Source organism: Barbus barbus (assembly GCF_936440315.1).
Source record: "Barbus barbus genome assembly, chromosome: 39".
Classification (NCBI taxonomy): Eukaryota; Metazoa; Chordata; class Actinopteri; order Cypriniformes; family Cyprinidae; genus Barbus; species Barbus barbus.
The window spans coordinates 23,340,894-23,362,642 of NC_136717.1; the positions used below are offsets into that span (position 1 = coordinate 23,340,894).

Consider the following 21,749-nt stretch of genomic DNA (forward strand, 5'->3'; position numbering starts at 1 on the left):
CTCTCTGAGAGGGAGCTTAGCAGTAAACTATTATTGGCCAGGGGCCACCGACTTTCTCTCTCTCCTTGTTCTGTGTCTGGCTGTCTACTTCATTTTGTCAGACATCAGACATGTGTGTTAAAGTCTCTTTTGAACCGTGAAGGGTCTCTGTTGTGTTTTTCATATTCATGTACACTATGTGCCTTGAAAATTAGGCACATTTGTTAAAAATGAAAGGCATAAACAGTGCAGGGGCATTCGTCAATAGTGAAATGGGAACAGAGTTACAACATCTGCAGCAACATGTTTACATTTTTTTTTATGTTTACAGCTGATCATGTACAAAAAAACAAAACAAAAAAAAAACATTTAGGGCTGAAAAAGTATATATAAAAAAACACTTAAACTTTTAGCTTCCTCGCTACAAGTCAGAGAAAATGTTCTTGAAGTTAAAAACATTCAATCAATCAATGAATTAATTAAAATCTGATGTAACTGAGTTTGCTGAAATAAAAAACTCATTATAATATTCATATAATTAACAATCATGATTATAACTGTGATTAGAAATCTTATAAAGAAATATTAATATTTATTGTTATTTTTAAATCCTCTAAATATAAATATTTCAGGAATAACAATGAAAATTCTCCGTTAGCAAGCCTTTAATATAATTAGACTTTGATCCGTAAACTGATTTGATCAAAATATGCACCAAATTCCTGAGTACGTCAGGAAAGGGGGCGTGGCGACTTGCGTCACTGTATCCACGTAATCCGGGAAGTAGGAAGTGCGGCGCGTGCCCTTCAGTCGCAGAAACAGCAGAGTGAGTAGAAACTGCATCAGCTGTGATCATATTAAAATGATTTAATGGCAAATAACAAAAACAGCTGTAATTAGTTTGCAAGTCCGAATAATATGTGTAGTTGTGTGAATAGGAATTTCATTTAAATTATCATTTGTAATAAGTCTAGTAATTGTAATAATTGAATTAAATGATTACAATTTATAATTCTTAAAAAATCAAACTTTACTTGGACAGTCAAAATTGCTAATTGTTGTTTATCTTGGGATTGGTTTATTAATTATTGTTATTGCATATATGGGCATCATAAATCACAAACTGCATGGGGTTTTTATATACTAATTCTTATATGCAGTGGTTTAATGCGAGTCATAGTGGATGATCATGTTGTAAAGAATATAAATGAATCAAGCTAAGTTGTGTTTATTTTCAGAGATGGCTCAGTTTGAGGAAGTATCTCAAAAGTCCAAGCTGCATCCGAAGCCGGAGGGCCTGATGTTGCAGTATGGCACAGCTGGATTCCGCACTCACGCCAAACATCTGGATCACATCATGTTCCGCATGGGGCTTTTGGCAACTTTGAGGTCCAAAAAGACCAAATCCACCATTGGAGTCATGGTGACCGCCTCTCATAACCCAGAAGTAAGAAACGCACCCATCTGTGTCCACATTTACTGCCATAACAATAGAATAGTGCAGCGCTTTTCACTTTCCAATGCAATTCACGTTCCTGCAATGTTCTCATCATCATTTTTAGGAAGACAATGGGGTGAAGCTTATTGACCCCATGGGGGAGATGGTGACAGCGGTGTGGGAGGGATACGCCACACAACTCGCTAACGCTGAGCAGGACTCTCTTCTCAAAGAACTGAAGGACATTATTGAGAAAGAGGACATCAACATGAGCGAGCCGGCAAGCGTATACGTCGGCAAAGACACCAGGTAGCCTGGCTTCTGTTTACACAGCGGGAAGGTTAACAAATGTTCAAATTGAAAGCTTAAGTACATAAAGAGAGGAGTTACCAAACCAGTATAGACTTCATAGTGGCTAAGCCAGTAGATCAAGTCAGAAACGGCCGACAGAGGTTTCACTCTGAAAATGTGATTGAATAGCCAGTGTAGTTGATTGTTATCATCATCATCACAATTTATTTTATATACAAATTTCCATAGTAAAAATGCATAGTTATACATATTAACTAAAAAAGGTGCAAGTTGAAGCTGTAGTTTATTATGCATAACAAAAACGACACAGAAATTTATACAAAAACACTTGACAACTTAAATATATATAATTAAAAGTTACATGTAAAGACGATTTACATGTAAATTGGTTGTATGTATGTATAAAATGCATAAGTGTAGTGTTGTATTTCTCTGTTTGTTTTCTTCAGACCAAGCAGTGCTAGTCTCTCTCAGGCTGTATTGGATGGCGTTTCCAGTTTGGGCGGCAAAACTCATGGTGTGTGGTTATGGATGGCAAAACTTTCATTTATTAACCTTGATTATTTTGCTTAAAAGTTCCTTTAAAGTTGTCTTGCATTTGGATTATTTTTTAGATTATGGCCTGGTTTCATAGACAAGGATTAGGCCATAGTTCAATTAGGACATTTAAGTAATTTTGATAAACATGCCTTTTGATAAACGTGCATTACTGGTGTGCACCTTAAGACAAAACAAAGGCACTGACATGTTTTAAGATCAGTCAGCGCAAGTTTCTTTCAGTTGAAACAGCTCAGATTTACATTTTAGTCTAGGACTAGGCTTAAGCCTTGTCTGTGAAACCGTGGGTAAATGTACAGCTTGTTATGACAGTACAAAGGTTGATGAATTGCTCTGTTGATTATATTGTGACAGCTTGATGGGTGTGTGTTTCTCTTTAAGACTATGGTCTGATCACCACTCCCCAGCTGCATTATATGGTGTGCTGTTGCAACACGCACGGCTGCTACGGCAGTCCCACTGTTGAGGGCTACTACCAGAAACTCTCACAGGCTTTCCTTCAGCTCACCCAGAACGTAAGCGAGACATAAAAACAGCAAGCATTGATGATGATTATTATTTCTAGCATTAATTGCTTCCCTATTTGTATTCCAAAGGTCTCAAACCGTACCGATGATCAGAAGAGGCTTCTGGTGGATGGAGCCAATGGCATTGGCGCATTGAAGATGAGAGAAATGGAGGCATTTCTTCGCTCCGAACTGCAGGTGGTGCTTTCAAATGACGGCAGTAGCGGGAAACTCAACCACTTGTGTGGAGCAGATTACGTCAAAGTCCAGCAGAAAGCACCTCAAGGTCTGTCTGAACCCTTTGAGGGGTGAAAACACATGGTCCTGTGAACGTCTCACCTCTGAGAATAACCCTTTCATATGAAGATGGTGTAATATTTGTGTTTGTATTAACCAAGATCGTTTCTTTTATGGTATAATGATAGAAGCCTTCAAAAACACTACACTACTGGTCAAAAGTGTGGAATAATTATGATTTTTTGAAAATGATTTTTAATGCTCACCAAGGCTGTATTTATTTGACCAAATATGCAGAATAAAAATAATATTGTGCAATATTATTACAGTTTAAAATGACTGTTTTCTATGTATTTTAAGGTGTAATTTATTCCTCTGATGCAAAGCTGAATTTTCAGCATCATTACTCCAGTCTTCAGTGTCACATGATCCTTCATAAATCATTCTAATATGCTGAATTGTGTCTATATTATCAATGTTGAAAATGTTTTTGCTTCTTAATATTTTTAGGATACTTTAATGGATAGAATGTTCAAAAGAACAGCATTTATTTGAATGATACATTTGTAACATTATAAATATCTTTACTCTCACTTTAATGCTTCACTGCTTAATTTATTTAACAGATATGATTTTTTTTTTATCTTACCTGTGCCAAACTTCTGAATAGTAGTATATCACATTTTCTGCATTGTTTTCAATATATACAAATGATAAGAAATGTTTCTTGAGCAGCAAATCAGCATATTAGAATGATTTCTGAAGGATCATGTGACACTGAAGGAGTAATGATGCTGAAAATTCAGCTTTGCATCACAGGAATTAATTCGATTTTAGAATATATTAAAACAGACAACCGTTATTTTAAATTCTAATAATATGTAACAATATTTCAGTCTGTATTTTGATCAAATAAATGCAGCTTTGGTGGGCATATTAGACTTCTTTTAAATTTATTAAAAAAAATTTAATTATTCCAAATGTTTGACCAGTAATGCACATCATTCTTTCAAACAGAATTATCTGAGAAATCTCTCAATTTTATCTCTCCAGGTATGAATATGGGAGTAGTTGAACGCTGCTGCTCGTTCGATGGTGATGCCGATCGCATTGTTTACTATTACACCGACTCTAAAGGCAGCTTCCATCTGCTGGACGGAGACAAGATCGCTACTCTCATCAGCACGTACCTCAAAGAGCTGCTCACACAGGTTCTACACGCTCAAACACGGTCTGAAATGAAAATGGCCACATCCAAATATGAATTCAGACATTAATTTTGTCTGTGTGTGTGTTCAGGCAGGGTTGAATCTACAGATTGCAGTTGTTCAGACAGCATATGCTAATGGGAGCTCAACTCGCTACTTGGAGGACGTCATGAAGGTGATAGTCTACAAAATATCTCCTTTTACTATTGTATGCCCCTATTCATGAATAAACTGTGTTTATGAGATGTTAAGGTGAGCTTTGACGTCTCCACAGGTTGCTGTATGCTGTACGAAAACTGGAGTGAAGCACCTACATCATGCGGCTCAGGAATATGATATCGGAGTGTATTTTGAGGCTAATGGACATGGAACTGTGAGTTCACTGCAAAATAATTGCATCTTATAAATAAGGCAGGAAAAAATATACAATATAAAAGTATACAACTTTTCGTTGTGCAAGTTAGTTCAAATGAGGTTAGCGAATTTTAGTCCATCGGACAACAATTCTGCATGCTTATGTGATTGGCCCATTCAATCAAACTTTTGATCTAACTTTCCAGTTTAGAGACTTTAAAATCTGTGATTTTTGAGTTTGTTAGTACATTGTAACCAGTGTTTTTTGCTGGTATGTTGCAGGTTTTGTTTAGCAAAGCAGCACAGAAACAGATTCAGGAGCTGGTGAAAGACTCGAACACAAACGATGAGAGAAAACGAGCGGCGAAACTCCTGGAGAGCACAATCAATCTGATCAACCAGGTATAGACAAACACAAACACCATCAAACTAGATCATCAGATGTCTTATTTAAAGTCCCTTTCTCTCTTCTGCAGACGGTGGGAGACGCAATCTCGGATATGCTAGTGATTGAAGCAGTGTTGGCCATCCGAGGGATGTCTGTGCAAGACTGGGACGCAATTTACACAGACCTGCCCAACCGCCAACTTAAAGTCACGGTGTGTGCTTGTGTGTGTGTGTGTGTGTGAGCTGTTTGAGTGTATGTTTGTATATTTAACTGTTGTACTCTGCAGGTGTCAGACCGGCGTGTTATAGATACGACAGATGCAGAAAGGAAAGCCGTGACTCCAGAGGGTCTGCAGGACGCCATCGACTCGCTTGTAAAGAAATACAAAAACGCCCGGTCTTTCGTTAGACCGTCTGGAACTGAAGATGTGGTCAGAGTCTATGCTGAAGCTGACACACAGGTGCACATGAGCATTATGCTCATTTTCTCTTATATGTCGCAATATATTTGATTGTAATTGCAACTTTTTCTGTGTTTATGTGCAGGAAAGTGCTGATAGTCTGGCTCATGAGGTCAGTCTGGCCGTGTATCGTCTCGCCGGAGGAGTGGGAGATGAACCAAAACCTTTACACTAATCAAACATTGACTGCAAGCAGTCTGTCTGAACCCATCCAGTGAAATGTATAAATACTGTAAATGTACAGTAAACTAGTATTTGTTGCACAAACAAATGTTTTGAATGTTTTGGGAGATGACGAATGTTAATGGTTTACTCTTTGTACGGTATGAATGACCAACAATCTTTATAAATGGAAGTGTATGATTGTTAAACCGTGATCTGTGTGAACCTTTGTTTACACTCATTTCATTAGAGCAAAATTGAGTTTTGCGGGGGTTTTTTATTTTATTTTATCTACCATTTTGATTATAGAAGAAAATATCATTCAATAGTTTGGGGTAAGATATTTAAACGTTTTTGAAAGAAGTCTCTTATGCTCACCAAGGCTGCATTTATTTGATAAAAATACAGTACAAACAGCAATTTTGTGAAATATTAATACAATTTAAATATCGTTCTATTTGAATCTAGTTTAATATGTAATTTATTCCTGTTGTCAAAGCTGAATTTTGAAGTCTTCAGTGTCACATGATCCTTCAGAAATCATTCTAATTGCTGCTCAAGAAACCTTTCTGATTATTATCGATGCTGAAAACAGTTGCGCGCTGACTGTTTTTTTGTGGAAACCATGATAATTCTTTTCCAGGATTCTATTTTGAAAAGAAAGTTCAAGATAACAGCATTTACTTGAAATAGAAATCAATTTAAATGCATCCTTACTGAGTAAAATTATTAATTTCTCTAAAAAAACAAACCAATTACTGCAAACTTTTGAATAGTAGTGTATGTGCAATCAATATTGGGCAGATCTCTAATAAAAACCTTGTACTAAATAAAATAGAGATTGGGTGAATTAGAACTCATGTAAAGCATACTGGGTTGTATGTAGCATTATGCGATTTTATACCAATGTTTTTTTGCTATAAATTTACTACATGGGTACTTAGAAAATCAAATAAATATTTTATCATCATTTTGGTGGTTTCTTCTATCTGATATTTCCTGTAAAAAAAATCAAATTTTTTTGCTTTATAAAAACTCTGAGTATGCCATACATGCACTTCAGACAGAAAAACTGCGGTAAAACAACATCAGGAACTGCTGCTATGCAATCAGACTTTATTTGACTTGAATCAGTTGACACATGGTTAAACGCTTAATACACTCAGTTACAGCAGTTTAGTCAAAAGCACAAAGCAGGTAGCAAGACTTTTTGTGACGTTTGGTTTGTCACAGGTTTTGATAATGGAATGTGAGATCTGAGCAACAACAACTCTGAATAAACTTTGATTCGGAGGTTTGGCGTGAGATCTCATGATTCCAACTCAAGGGTCTAATTCAATCGTTCTCATCTGCGGCACCAGAGATAGTGATGGTACGTTCTTGTGTGTCCCTTTGAAACGTGTCCTCATCTGTCTTAACTGTTCTGCAACCAAAGAGAAATGGGCATTAGCTTCTACAACAACATTAAGAAACATTTATGCATGACTTTTCATATAATAACTTGAAAAATGATTGTTTTGTTTTGTAATATTGTGTTGGAGTGGTGTACTTGTACCTAATGAGGACGGTCTTCCTCTCCGTCATCTCCACAGCCTGCTCGTGAGTGAACTCCTCCACAGACTCGTGATGGTTGTGGTCGACTGTTGTGCTGCTAGAGAGCATCTTCTCAGAGGCGGCTGAGCTCAGCGCTCCACTATGGGCTGCTGCCGCCCCGAAAACACTGCTGACCGTTCCAGCGCTCACGCTCATGAGAGACAGACCGCTCACCATACTGGACAAGCGACTGTCTTCTCCCTCTATCAGCTTCCTGCAAAACCACAGGCAAATCAAACAGAGTTAGACATGGGTATAGTTGCCAAGAATTTTGAACTGTGTGTATATGGAAAAGTGTTTATGGAAGCCTATTTCTACACTGTAAAAAAAATACAATTCTGTGAAATTTTACGGTAAAAATCCGGCAGCTGTGGTTGCCAGAATTCTACGGTAAAAAATACGGTAACAGCATTTTAGGTTTTACGGTTTAAACTTAAATTTACAGTTAACTGATATACCCCCGGTTTCACAGACAAGGCTTAAGCCTAGTCCCAGACTAAATGTAAATCTGAGCCGTTTCATCTCAAATAAACTTTCACTGACAGATCTTAAAATACATCAGGGCTTGTGTCAAGATGAACACCAGTAGTGTTTTTACTAAGGCACTTTTATCAAAATTACTTAAATGTGCTAATTGAACTATGGCCTAATCCTGGCTTAGTCTAAGACCTGTCTGTGAAACCAGGCCATAATGTTAGCATACCAACCTATTGAAGTACATTAATTTAACAACATTAGATGTAACATACAACCTTAATAAACATAACTGATAAGAAAAAAATAAGAAACAGTTATTTCAAAGAAAAAACATCAAATTCAAACTAAATTTGAAATACAACGCAGGGAATTCTGGGAATATCAGTTTACAGTTTTTCCCTGTAAATTTTACAGGAATTTACCGTTAACCATTTAACAGGTTTTTCTGTAGCATTTTCACAGTTTTTTACCGTTAAATTAATTTTTTTACAGTGTACCATGGGATAATAAATTAATTGTAATTGTAAATCTTTATTTCACAATTTTGAGGAAATGTGGGAAATGAACTTGCAGTTCTGGGAGAAAAAAAAGTCAGAAACTTGCAATTGCGGGAGAAAAGTTGGAATTTTGAAATAAAGAGTTACAATTACCTTTTTTATCCCATGGTACACTGTAAAAAATGACCGTGATTTTAACGGTAAAAAACTTTATTTTTTATTTCATGGCGAAAGCCAACCCAGAATTGTGAGATTCAGAATTCCTAGATTTGAACTTGTAGTTCTGAGAAGAAAAGCCAGAATTATGAGATATGAACTTGCAATTGCGAGAAAAAAGAATTGTGATATAAAAAGTCGCAATTATCTTTTTTATTTTTTAATTCCATGGTGGGAATAAAACAGAATTGCGAGATATAAACTCAGAATTCTGAGGGGGAAAAAGTCAGCATTGCAAAATTCTCAGAATTGAGAATTGAGAGTTTTTAATCTTGGAACTCTGAGGTTATTTCTCGCATAGTTTACATCTTAAAAAAAAGTCTAAATTGCGAGATATCATGTATTGCTTGTTCAAGGTGATGTGGTGTGATGGCAGCCCTGCAGTACCTGTATGTAGTGATTTCAATCTCCAGCGACATCTTAACGTTGAGCAGATCCTGATATTCTCTCAGCAGAAGTGCAATCTTCCCCTTAATAGACTTCAGTTCCTCCTTTAGAGTCTCGATACGGATCTATGACACATGATTTAGTGAGATCTTCAAATCAGCTCAATTTTATAAGTGCCCAACCTGGGTCTCAATGATATTCTGCCCTAGATAATCTATACATTTGATTGGCTGCATTCGAAATCACCTATTAAATAGTAAGTGAAAAGAATAGTATTACTGAATTTACAACATTCAAAAAAACAGTAGAAAAAATTTAGCTGGATGACCTACAATGTCCATCGATATTCTGATGTGCACATATGATGGACACTTTAGAATAGAATATACTTTATTGTCACATTTCTGGGAAATTCATCTTGGACTTCATGACATGGCCAGTACACAATACAACTCACATAACACAGTACAAACAATCAATAATTTACGCATAAACAAATATATTAAGAAGCTATAGTTACTATCCATCCAGTATCTGTCCACTTTTTAATATCCATTAATCTACAGAAGAGGATTTGTGAAAAGTGTAGCAACAAAACTACGCTGGTATAGGTCTATAGTATAGTATGTACAAAAGAAGTACATACTTAGTATGTGATTTTGGACGCACCCAATGTGACATGTTCTCTCTACATTGAAAGGGGTGTGGCTTTACCTGTAGCTCCTCCTCCTCTTTCTTGTATCTCTCCTGTGCTTCCTTCATCTGGAGCAGCAGTGCTTCATTCCTGTTTTTAAGAGCGTCCAGTTCTCGCTGTTTATTCTGAATCTGAAAACACATAAGCATTATGTTTATAAGGCAGTACAGTTTGGTGCTTTAGTTATATGAGGCACAGGACAGGAAAACTGTCCATTTCCCACACCTCTCTCTTGTAAGCTGTGATTTCCTCTCTGACGCTCCTCGCTGTTTCCACGTGCCGTGATGTTGCTTTGTTTAGATCTTGAAACTTTGATTTATACCAAGCGTCCATCTCCTAGTGTACATCGATCAGGAAAAACATATGTGAGCAAAGCAGTTTAGTATATTTGTTTTATTTTTGTCCCGTCCTGATTACCTGCAGGTTTTGGGCGGCAATACTATCATATTGAGCCTGGATCTGTTTGAGGGCGGACGCCAGATCAGGCAAAGAGAAGGCCACATCTACTTTAGCCACAGATCCATAAATCTGAGCCATCAGCTCCTCGATTTCCTGACATACAGAAAATGTAGAGAAATCAAATACCCAGTGATTGACAGTAAAATCATGTAGCAATTCAACAATATTATCTATTTTTTTTATAACATTGATTATATTACGTGCACATTTAACAACTAAATTTTACAATTGGCACACTGTAAAAAAACGTTGCTGCTTCAAGTTTTTAAGAAAAATAAATTCAACTAAAATTATATTAAACTTAAAAAGTAGTTAAATCTTATATATATATTTTTTTTTGATACGGTAATGGAAAAACTGTTGCCATGACATATAATTTTTCATTATATTATATATTTATAATAATTTGATGATATTTATAATATTAAATAATATCATATTGAAATGCACCTTTTTGTGAATCCTCTGCATGAACTCAAGCTCCACTTCCAGGTTTTCCAGTCGTTTTTCCAAGGCAATTCGGGCGGATGTGGCTGCATCCACATCCTAGTAGACAGAGGGAGTTTGAGCCCCAACCACTGTGTAAAACCAAGTGATGTTACACTTTCTTTCTTTTTTGTTAAGTTGGACCTTACCGGTCTGAAGGCTTCAATTTCAAGCTCTGCCTTTTTCCTGGCCTCCACAGCCTCCTCGTATTTCACCTTCAGCATTTCCAGCTGACCTGCCATGGCATCCTTTGCTGCTACCGCCAGATCCTACAAAAGCAAAGGCAGAAATGAGCAAGTAATGATCAAGTTATGGTCTAAATGTGTAAGCGAGTTAGTCATAATGGCCCTGTGGTCATCCCTCACCCGCTGGACTTTCATCTGGTCAGCAATCCTCCTCAGTTCCCTCAGCTGGTCCTCATAGAGCAATCGCAGACCGGACGGCTTCACATGATGGCCCTTGATGCCATCAATTTCTGCCTCCAGCAGCTTGTTGCTCTGCTCCAGAGAGCGCACCTGTAACAAGCACACCCACACTCACAGGCTGGTCATCAAAGTGAGAAAGCAAAAGGAGAAAATGGAGAAGCGTGCCTCAGAAGTGTCTTACCTTCTCAATGTATACAGCCAGGCGGTCATTGAGGGTGACCATCTCCTTTCTCTCGCTGGTGCGTGTGCTGAGGAAAGCCTGGTTCTCAGCGGCTGCAGCGTCCAGATCCACTGCGCCTCCAGCAACCCCCAAACCCATGCCCAGACACAGCGTTCCCATACTCACACTGCTGTACAAGGACACAAAACATATATTTACAAGGGTTATTATTGTAAATATTTATTTTCATATTAATAATAGAAAGTAATACAAAATACAAGATATTTGACAAAATGAGTGATTAAATATAACAATAATGGAATAAAATATTATTATTATTATATTTTAGTCTATTTTAGCCAGTGTTATTGTAGTATCATTGATATACTATTTTTGATAATATTTTGAATTAGATCATTTGATAATTATTTGAATTTTATTTTTAAATTTCCAGCTTTGTCTGTTTAGCAAAGTTTTAGTTATTTTGTGTTTTTGTCATTTTTAATACTTTTTTTTAAAAAGTAAGTCTATGAGTTTTCATTTTTAGTGTTAGTTTATTTAGTTTTAGTTATTTTACTACTTCAAAGTAAACAAAAAAAAAAGAAAGAAAGAGAATTGTTAACCAGGCAGGCAGCTAGCTAAAATAAAATAAATTTTATAATTTTTTTAACGCTTATAATTTTAGTTTATGATAATAACCAATATATATATATCTATATATATAATATTAAATTATATTATATTGTTATATTATATTATATTATATTATTATAGCATTGTTGTTTTAGTATCATTGACATGCTTATGTATATATGTGACCATGGACCACCAAACCAGTCATAAGAGTCAGTTTTTCAAAATTGAGATTTATACATCATCTGAAAGCATAATAAATAAGCTTTCCATTAATGTATGGTTTGTTAGGATAGGACAATATTTGGCCGAGATACAATTAGGTTATTTGAAAATATGGAATATGAGGGTACAAAAAAATCAAAACATTGAGAAAAACATATACCCGTGCGGTGCTACTTAAGGCTGGTTTTGTTGTCCAGGGTCACATATGATATACTTATATACTGATATGCGATAGATTTTATTAATATTTTGAATTAGATTTTATTTCGACATTTTCTGTTTTCATTTTAATTTAACTTTGTTACTTTTATTAAGTTTTAGTTTTTAGCTTTAGGCTAGTTATCTTTACTTAGACCTAAAATAAGCAAAAATTTGAAATGTTATAGCTGAAATAAAATAAGTGATGATATATATTATAGGCTACTTTATTATGAGGCTTACCTGGTCATGCGTGATTTGCGGGATCCGGAGAGCCCCCTGCGGGTGTAGCTGGCGGAGCGGTGGCGCACAGCTCCTCGGGTGGGCGAAGGGCTGGAGACCCGCACCTGAAGCGTGGAAGAGGAGGTCAGGCCACCCTCGAAGTGACGGCGGTAAGAAGACATCCTTTCTGGGCTGTGACTCATGGTGAAGCTGGTGGTTCCTCTACAGAAGCGTTGTGTCCCGTTCACTGAAGACGGGGCTTTATACCTGCTGTCCTGTCCGGAGGAGGAATGTCAAACCTCAGTCTGACACAGAGTCAGATATCTGACGGGCCACCGCGAAGAGATGCACTGTGCTAAAAATAGACGAGTGAGCTTTCCTGATGAAGATGGCAAGCATGAGAACCTCATTAACGAAATTCTCTGCACTAAAACTTCGAGACTGAAAGTAGCCTTCCGTATTAAAGAAGGGTATGCTGGTATAGATAATTATAATCGTTATAGAGGCAAACAAACGCATAAATAAATAGCACTATAATTATTATATAGGCCTGCATATAGCAACTTAAAAAAGTGGCATGATATATTCTTACATTTAAATAGTTTAATAATAAATCAAATTATATTATTTACAATATTTTTTATAATATGGCTTTTTTTATTAAATTATATGTTATGTAATATTTGATTATATTCTATGTATTATTTAAAATTGATTATCATCTTTCTAATTTTCATATGAACTTGGATTATTTATTCTATTCTAATAGTACAATAATTATGTAATACGAGTTTTTTTTATATTATATTATTTTAAAGTTACATTTTCATTTTAAACTTGTATTGTATTATTTACAATACTTTTTTATCATGAGGTATTTTATATCATGAGCTATATATTGTATTATATAGTTTTGTATAATAAAAATAACAACAACAACAGTATACAATTATATCATCTACAATAATTATAGAAAATTATTTATATTATATTAGTACAATAATGATGTAATATGAGTTCTTTGTTATATTATTTTATTTAAAGTTCTATAAACTTGGATTATATTATGTACAATACTTTTTTATCATGAGATATATATTATATTGTATATTTTTATATAATAACAGTAATAACAACAGTATCATTGTATTACCTACAACAATGATATAAAATTAGTTTTTATTTTATATTATGGGTTTTAATAGCAGAGCGCAGGACTCGGACCGGAACTGATGCGTTAATGTGTTTCCTGCCGGACCGGTTTCATGCGCACATTGAAGTTCTACGGAGTGTTTTTTGTGTCGCGCTGCTCGTCTGATTAGATCAGAGTATCGTTTTTGTCTTGACACAATTTAACATCACATTAAGGCTTATTTTCTACCTCAATCACCTCAAGATGGCAGGGAACTTCTGGCAGAGCTCACATTAGTAAGTAGAGACGTGTTTGACGATTTAAATCGAAAACATTAAAGCAGTTTCTAGAGGTTTTGCTGTTGCTGCGTAGCTGTAAGAGAAATAAAAACATTAAAATTCATGGATTTGCTAGATTAAAGCGAACTATTTAGCAAATATCGGTTAATGCCGGTGTTACGGTTTAACTGGTTTCCGTGTTATCTGGTGACCAACTTCCTGGTTCGCTCCAGATGTGATGATGGGACGACCGCAGCAGATTCGCCGATTCTGAAAGCACAAACTGACGTGATATTAAGCTGTCTAATGACACTTGCTCATTACACGATTTTGGTATTCTTCTAATGATTACAAATTAATGGTATGATCGCCCGTAGCGGCTGAATTACGGAACAAACAAACAAAAATGTGTGTTATTCACGGCATGAGTTAATTATCATCTTTTTAACTGATTTCAGGATTTTCAATTAGCATAATATTGTGATATTTTGATGCTTGTATGAAGTTTGGATTTGAAGTGACATTCGGAGTATATTAAAAATACACTATAATGCTGCTGTGTTGATTTATATGTTATTCTTTTATGATTTCTCAATTTGAAGTGTCTGATGTTTGTTCTCATCAGTCTGCAGTGGGTTCTGGACAAACAGGATCTGATGAAGGAGAGACAGAAAGATCTCAAGTTCCTCACAGAGGAGGAATATTGGAAGCTTCAGATATTTTTTGCCAATGGTTTGGAGTTAAATTGTTTATTAATATGAATATGGGCCTGTGCATTAATTCAAATTTTCAAGTGTAATTCACCTGCTTTGTATTTTAAGATGGATTTGATTTACGGATATGTTAAGCTGGTCTTTAAATGCTTTAAATAGTTTAATTTGTCATCTTGTGGCAGTGATTCAAGCCTTGGGGGAACACTTGAAACTCAGGCAGCAGGTCATCGCCACGGCAACTGTCTACTTTAAGCGTTTCTATGCCAGGTGAGCGGGTCGTTGCCTTGGTTACAGCCTTCTCTTCCTCTGTAAAAATTTAGACTTGTCTTCTAGATTGATGGCCCTTTTCAAGTACACTTGCATGAAAGTAAAATAAAGCTCTTGGCTTGTTTCCAGGTACTCTCTGAAGAGCATAGACCCTGTGCTGATGGCCCCCACGTGTGTGTTTCTGGCCTCTAAAGTAGAGGTAAACACACTCTCAATATGGAAATATCTGCTGAAAGATGCCTAAAGCCTAAATTAAAATCGTAATGAAATCAAATTCCGTCCTTAACAGGAATTTGGTGTTGTTTCGAACACACGCCTCATTTCAGCAGCAACGTCTGTGTGTAAGTGATTTATATTTTACAAACTCATCAAACAATATCAGATATTACTGCAGAAATACAGTTTTGAATATTATGTCCTTATGATATTCAGAGTTTAATATAAAGTACAGTTTGGCTCCTAAAAATCTTAATTCACGCTTCCACAAATGAAGGCCTAAAATAACAGCAGAAAGTCTTTAAATATTAAGTCATGGCAGTAAATGTTGCATGCACTGCAAAAAAATAATTATCTTGCATAGTATTTTTGTTTTCCAGTACAAATGTCTAAACATCCTTAAATCAAGATTAGGGCTGTCAAATCGATTAATTGCATCCAAAATAAAATTTTGTGTTTACAATATATGTGTGTATACTGTGTGTGTTTATATGTATATATAAATATACACACACATATGCATATTTAAGAAATATATGTAGTATATATTTCTATTTATATATATAAATATATTTAAATAATATAAATAAGAGTTGTATTTATATGTGTGTGTGTGTGTATATATTATACAGACACTATATATCTATATAGATAGATATTTCTTAAATATATACATGTATGTGTGTATATTTATATATAAAAGCTTTTATTTTTGGATGCAATAAATGGTGATTAATCGATATTCCCTTTGAATTAAGTCCATTTGGAATCCCTTGGAAGATATTTGTTCTGGTTTCAGTAATAAACTCATTTCATTTTGATCAATTTTATTGTAAACAAGACTTCTTATCTTCTGTCACACTTTTTTTTTGGCAGTTTATCAGACGGTGCAGTAAAGTTATTCCATGTATAAATGAATTAAAAATCTATTGCCGGTTTTAGTTTTGTATTTTTCTTAAACCTTGAAGTGTTTCAGCCCATCGTGTGCTCTCTAGATATTTATATTTAGAGGATATATTGACGTATTACATTCTCTTCAGTTTATTCCTTAAATTTGATTGGCTTGGTCTTAAAAAGGACTTAAGCCTTAAATGGACCTTTATAAAACCTGCAGAAACCCTGAAAGTATAAATCAGCATTTAATTCAACTTTTAACCATAAAACAACTTCTCTTTTTAGACATAATCACCAAATATCTTCTCTATCAGGAAGGTTTGGGAATCCCAGATCACAAAAAGCATGCTAACTTGTCTTCCTCATGTGACCTTTTCATACTAATATGGAATAAATACCTCTTTTTCTTTTTGCGACAGTGAAAACAAGGTTCTCTTATGCCTTTCCAAAGGAGTTTCCCTTCAGAATGAATCACGTGAGTCAAACGTCTGTGCTTTACTACAGCAAAAAACTTATGAGACACTGATCTGGCATGTAGGCGAGTGTGAGTTGTACCAGATGGCCTTGATACTGCAGTCCAAGTTGTTGGTCTCTTACTGAGAAGAGTTTCTGCGGAAAGAATGACTTTGCTTCATATCAGGATTTTGGAAATCTGACAGCGTCACTAGAGATCTAGATAATAAGTTCTTGTAACTGTCTGATTCATATGATGGAAACACTGGCCGAGAGGCTGATTGTATGTGTGTGTGTGTGTGTGTGTGTGTGTGTGTGTGTGTGTGTGGGGTGATGATGCTGCCTTCTGTCACGTCTTAAGTGTCACCAAGTTTCAGGAGTGACATTCCTCACACTCACGACACCTTCGTAGAAAAGTCTCATTATGGTGATAAATGACTTGGTTTTGGCTGCTTATGTCTCGGGCTGGTGATAATAACAGTGTTATTTATTGGGTACGCCATGAGAAACATCTCAGAGGTCTGGTGGAACGTTTATGGATCATCGTAATGGGAAAGATAATAATTAGATAATTAGCACATTAGTGTGAGGATTTCGCAGTGAACTCATGCTTCTCTCTCTTTGTCTAGATCTTGGAGTGTGAGTTCTACTTACTGGAGCTCATGGTTGGTATCGGTTCTTCTTCTTTAGGATGTTTAGATGTTTGTTTTCGGCATCTGTTTATGGATGTTTGGTTTGGGTTTGTTTCAGGACTGCTGTCTGATTGTGTACCACCCGTACAGACCGTTACTGCAGTATGTGCAGGACATGGGTCAGGAGGACATGCTGCTGCCGCTGGCTTGGTGAGGAGCGTATGACTTCAGACGGCATGAAAAACATACAGCCAGTTAGTCGTTTAGAGCCGTCTAAGTGAGCAGTAAAGAAAAAGTTTAAATGTGGACTTTACACTGATAAGTTTGCCTATATGAGACTCTTGCTTCTGAATCTATGCATCTCCCAAAAGCTCTTCGGTCTCTGTCCACCTTGTTTTTAATGCAAGAGCAGTAACATGAATGTGTGAGGCATCCAGTGTCATGTGCTTCCAGCAGTGTTATTTTAGTATTAATAAGGGACTGCTGTATTTTTGGTTAATGTGTTAAATTAGCTTTTATTTTTATTATTATTATTTTTTTTACAATTTAATTTTAGTAATTTTTGGTGGAATTTTATTGTGTGCTTTTGTAATTTTTATTAGATTTTGTTTCCTTTTAAATATTATTATTATTTCAATTTTTTTCCAGTTAGTAATTTTAGTGCTTCAACTTAAACTTATTTGAGTTAGTTGCCAAGGCGACATATCTAATTTTCATTTAGCCAAGTTTTCATCTAATATTTATATTTTATTTTAGCCTTATTTTAATTAGCAGAAATGTTTTGAATAGTTTTAATTTTAGTTAATGATAATCCAGGCTTCCAGTTAATTTAATTGTACAAAAAACAGTCTGTTATGTTGCTTGATATTGCAAACTGGGATTTCTTCTATTATTTTAATTTACCATCTTAATTATAAACACATTGGTTTGTAGCACAAATAGTTTGACCATTTACTGCAGGGTTATTATAGTTGATATAGTAATAGAAATAGTTGTAGAAATAAAACTGAAATAATTTTTTTTATTTCAGCTAGTTGCCAAGGCAGCATTTCTCATTTTAATTTAATTTTAACTTGATGTATTAAAATAACTAAAAATTAATAAAAACTATAGACATATAAACAAACAAAAACTTCCGAAAATGACAAATGCACAACAAAGTTAGTAAAACGTTTACATGAAAACTGCAAATCTTAAAAAATAAAAGTGATTTAAAATATTATTAAAGACTCTAATACATCTCAATGATACTAAAATAACACTGGTTTACAGCACTTTCTTTTTCTTCTAGTTATTTACCTATAGCAGCTAATGAATCAGAAGTCTTGCACATTTACAGAAAATAGCTTACTTCCATGTTGCAAAATAAGCTGAATAATTAAACGCTTATGTCCTGTGAATATGTGCAGGAGGATAGTGAACGACACCTACAGGACTGACCTGTGTCTGCTTTATCCTCCATTCATGATTGCACTGGGTAAGAACAAACCTCCTACACTTAATCCAGCAGGTCCAAGCAGATCATTTGAAGTTTTAGATCTGATTAACTGTATAACAAGTTGACGCGTCACATACCAGAGGGCAGAGTTACAGATTCTGTCTCCTTCCTCCTCCAGCCTGCCTGCATGTGGCGTGTGTGGTGCAGCAGAAAGATGCCAGGCAGTGGTTCGCTGAGCTGTCAGTTGACATGGACAAGGTAAGACACGTTCAGCTGTAAAAATAAATGAATAAGTGCTGTGGACATTAACATTGAAGCTTTTCTGGCACAGATCCTGGAGATCATCAGAGTGATTCTGAAACTCTATGACCAGTGGAAGAACTTTGATGATAGGAAGGAAATGGCCACTGTGCTCAACAAGGTGCCCAAACCCAAACCCCCTCCTAACAGGTACAACAGACTGTAGACCTCAGTTATCAAAATCACACAATAAATATATTTATTTATATGGAAACAGCCTGGGGGGCTTATTTATTTCACCACTGCAAAGAGAAACTTTTATTACTCTTTATTTAAATAAGCTCATTCAGTCCATATCAATGCATAAGGTCCTGGATTAAAGTACAATTATAGGATTATGGTACAGTTATAGATTTTTTTTAATGTCTTAAAGAGTTAATATCACAGCTTTCACACTTTTTGCACCGCATTTAACGTGGTTATGAAGCCCAGTAATATTTTAGTATTATTTATAAACTTTATTAATAGTATTTATTAATATTTTGAATTAGTTTTCATGTTTGTATGTTTTAATTTTAGTTTACATTTCATTTTTATTTATTTATTTATTTTTTACTGTGTCTATATAGCTTGAAATTTAAGTTAGTTGTCAAGGCAACATTTTCAATTTCAAGTTTTTAAAATGTACGTTTTTTCATCCAATATTTATTTATTTTTATTTTAGCTGTATTTCAATGACCAAAAACGTTTTTTTGATATTTAGAAAAGTAGAAAAAAATCCCTTTATTAAAGCCTGTTTTATGTTTAAATATCTTGTTTTTTTTTTAAGTACTTTTTTATTTTGAAATTATTTTAGTACTCAAATTTATTTTATTTCAGTTAAAGTTCAAGTTTTTCGTCTGATATATTTTATTTTATTTCAATTACAGAAAAAGTTTCAATAGTTTTAGTTTTTGAAATGTGGAGAAGCATGTTTTATGTATAAAGAATTTTTATTTCATTTTTAGTTTTAGTTATTTTAGTACGTACACTTATTTCAGTTAGTTTCCAAGGCAGCATTTCTAAATTTCGTTGATATTTTATTTCAGCTTTATTTCAGTTACCAAATTTTTTTCGCATCCTGTATTTGCTTGCTTTTCATACAACAGTGAGACTGACCAGAGCTCAAACGGGAGTCAAAACAGCTCATACAGTCAGTCCTAGAGAGGCCCCTGCTGGAGGACCTGAGGCAGAGTGATTCGGAGAGGCAAACACAGCACATCCTGGCACATCTGAACGCTGCTTTTCACAAGCACATCGTTTTATGACCGTGGGGAAACCGATTCCTGGCACACACATTCTCTCTTTCCTCTCCTCTGGGTTTTTCCAGCAATCAGAGCAGATAGAATGATGCCACTTCCTTCCTTCCTTCCTTCCACCAATCAGAGCAGCCCGCGTCAGAACTGCTCACCAATAGGAAATCTGCTTTGATGTAGTTTATTGCCAAGCTTAAGGATGTAGTCTTGAATGTTACGGACACGCACACAAACACACCTCACTGGGTATCTGCTTGATTAAGAGGGGTGCTGTTTTACCAGATCTTGTTGGTCGATGGTCCTGACTTCCTTGAAAAGTCCCATGAAGCTTTCTTTAAGCGGACGCTCTTTGGGAACTAAGAAAACTTGATTTTTTTTTTCTGTCTGAGAGCGTCAAAGAGAGAGTGTGTGTTTAATCGCACATGTATTTGTATGCGTGCCTCTCGTTGACCATATCACAGTTTGTATTCCTCAGGGAAACGGATCAGTCCTCTCTACAAAGTGGCTGTCTGTAAACTGATTGGCCACAGGGCTATGTGACGGCGATCTTTTGAACCCTAGTACTGTGTAATCAAATCCTGATTGGATATTTGACGTGCGTGTGGATGTGAGTTAGAATGCACAAGTGACACAGATAGTTGAGTTGATCACTCAAACTGGATTGTAAATATGCTTTCCATATATAGCCCTTGACTTTGTTTTTATCATTTTTCTCTTATTATAAATTTACTGTATGATTATGCTATATGTGTACTTGCCATAACCCAAATGCTGTGTTTTGCTTTCATTCTGTTGCTGAATTGATGTCTGAAGCATCCATCACGTTTAATGGAGGACAAGCCAATATCTTGAGAGTTTTGGAAATGTAATGAGTAATTGAGATCTGCATCTTGGGTGTGGTTATCAAGTCCCTCACTTCCCATCATCTGCATCTCCACTGACGTCATTTGTTTGAGGGACACGTAATTAATTGTGAAAGGACCTCAAAGATTTTACAGTACTTACATGTTTGACTGTGTTTTGAATGCCATTTTTGTTTTTGGCTTTGTCTCTCACTGGTTCTTTGTTTAGCTGTGCTTCAGGAGTGTGGCCTCATCTTTATTGAGGGAACTTATAAATGTAGCTCCTCTCTGTCATGCATTGTATGTATTATTTGCCCATAAATATTTTTGATGGAGGGTGAGAGGGCTTGGAGTGTTCCTATTTGTTTGTCTATAATGGAGCTAAGAAGCCTTTTTGAATAAAGCTGCTGTTGAAAAAAAAAAAATTGGCAATTTATTTATTTTTCTGGCTTGAAAAGTGTCCTGTGTTAAAATCATATAAAATTTTTAGAAGAACATTTCAAATGGCACTTATAAATTATAAAGTATATAAGTGCATCCAAAATAAAAACTTTTGTTTACATAATATAGGTGTAAATTTATGTATATATAAATACACATGCATGTATATATTTCTGAAAAAATATGTTATGTTTATATGTGCTTGTTTATGTTATATATATGTTTTATATTAGTTTAATTTGATGTAAGGTGAATTGGTAAACTTATTTTTTCTTTAAAATGACCAACAAAAATGTCCAAATCTTCATGAATTAACTTACTAAAATAACTAATAAAAATTTATGAAAAGCCTATTTAGATTTATTTGATCAAAAATCGACAAAACACAACTAAATTAATAAAACCTTAAAATGAAAATTAAAACAAAAATGAATAAAAAATAAAACTGAATTACATTTTTTAATGAAAACTACAATAATATCTAGGCTAAATGATATTAAAACAACACTGATGTAAATAGTGTATAGTAATCCTTTATGTTGTTAGTTGCAAAGCTATCCATTATTTTTTGGAGTAAAAGAATGAAGCATTTACAAATTACTGAAACATTATTTCATATTATGACCTATTATGA

At 35.1% G+C, this 21,749-nt stretch overlaps 3 protein-coding genes across 3 annotated transcripts; 2 read left to right on the forward strand and 1 right to left on the reverse strand.

Moving 5' to 3' along the window:
• The first annotated feature begins 742 nt into the window (after nt 1-742).
• On the forward strand, nt 743-7,960 carry LOC306858623 (phosphoacetylglucosamine mutase-like). The gene is made up of 13 exons (XM_079399239.1): nt 743-805; nt 1,218-1,426; nt 1,542-1,726; nt 2,179-2,246; nt 2,669-2,802; nt 2,884-3,079; nt 4,084-4,241; nt 4,330-4,413; nt 4,513-4,611; nt 4,875-4,994; nt 5,069-5,191; nt 5,267-5,440; nt 5,526-7,960. The coding sequence occupies exons 2-13, from the start codon at nt 1,220-1,222 to the stop codon at nt 5,613-5,615; spliced, it is 1,638 nt and encodes a 545-aa protein (XP_079255365.1). The 5' UTR covers nt 743-805; nt 1,218-1,219; the 3' UTR covers nt 5,616-7,960.
• Nucleotides 6,693-12,700, reverse strand: LOC306858624 (desmin-like). The gene is made up of 11 exons (XM_079399240.1): nt 12,296-12,700; nt 11,018-11,186; nt 10,777-10,926; nt 10,561-10,680; nt 10,376-10,471; nt 9,884-10,018; nt 9,692-9,802; nt 9,487-9,597; nt 8,773-8,897; nt 7,158-7,409; nt 6,693-7,020 (listed from the first exon to the last, which is right to left on the reverse strand). The coding sequence occupies exons 1-11, from the start codon at nt 12,475-12,477 to the stop codon at nt 7,017-7,019; spliced, it is 1,455 nt and encodes a 484-aa protein (XP_079255366.1). The 5' UTR covers nt 12,478-12,700; the 3' UTR covers nt 6,693-7,016.
• Nucleotides 12,701-13,533: 833 nt separating this feature from the next.
• Nucleotides 13,534-21,087, forward strand: LOC306858625 (cyclin-C). Its single transcript, XM_079399241.1, has 12 exons — nt 13,534-13,702; nt 14,310-14,416; nt 14,580-14,664; nt 14,794-14,863; nt 14,954-15,005; nt 16,194-16,249; nt 16,857-16,892; nt 16,978-17,069; nt 18,269-18,336; nt 18,476-18,555; nt 18,629-18,747; nt 19,686-21,087. Exons 1-12 carry the CDS (start codon nt 13,671-13,673, stop codon nt 19,738-19,740), a joined length of 852 nt encoding a protein of 283 aa, XP_079255367.1. The 5' UTR covers nt 13,534-13,670; the 3' UTR covers nt 19,741-21,087.
• Nucleotides 21,088-21,749: the final 662 nt, after the last annotated feature.

Coding starts and splice junctions, on each gene's coding strand:
- LOC306858624 (XM_079399240.1), bottom strand. CDS start 12,477: ATGAGTCACAGCCCAGAAAGGATGTCTTCTTACCGCCGTCACTTCGAG. Junction 11,187..12,295: donor CGCAAATCACGCATGACCAG/GTAAGCCTCATA, acceptor GTCCTTGTACAG/CAGTGTGAGTATGGGAACGC. Junction 8,898..9,486: donor AAGAGGAGGAGGAGCTACAG/GTAAAGCCACAC, acceptor CATGTGTCATAG/ATCCGTATCGAGACTCTAAA.
- LOC306858623 (XM_079399239.1), top strand. CDS start 1,220: ATGGCTCAGTTTGAGGAAGTATCTCAAAAGTCCAAGCTGCATCCGAAG. Junction 2,803..2,883: donor TCCTTCAGCTCACCCAGAAC/GTAAGCGAGACA, acceptor TGTATTCCAAAG/GTCTCAAACCGTACCGATGA. Junction 4,612..4,874: donor AGGCTAATGGACATGGAACT/GTGAGTTCACTG, acceptor GGTATGTTGCAG/GTTTTGTTTAGCAAAGCAGC.
- LOC306858625 (XM_079399241.1), top strand. CDS start 13,671: ATGGCAGGGAACTTCTGGCAGAGCTCACATTA. Junction 13,703..14,309: donor TTCTGGCAGAGCTCACATTA/GTAAGTAGAGAC, acceptor TGTTCTCATCAG/TCTGCAGTGGGTTCTGGACA. Junction 14,864..14,953: donor TTCTGGCCTCTAAAGTAGAG/GTAAACACACTC, acceptor CGTCCTTAACAG/GAATTTGGTGTTGTTTCGAA.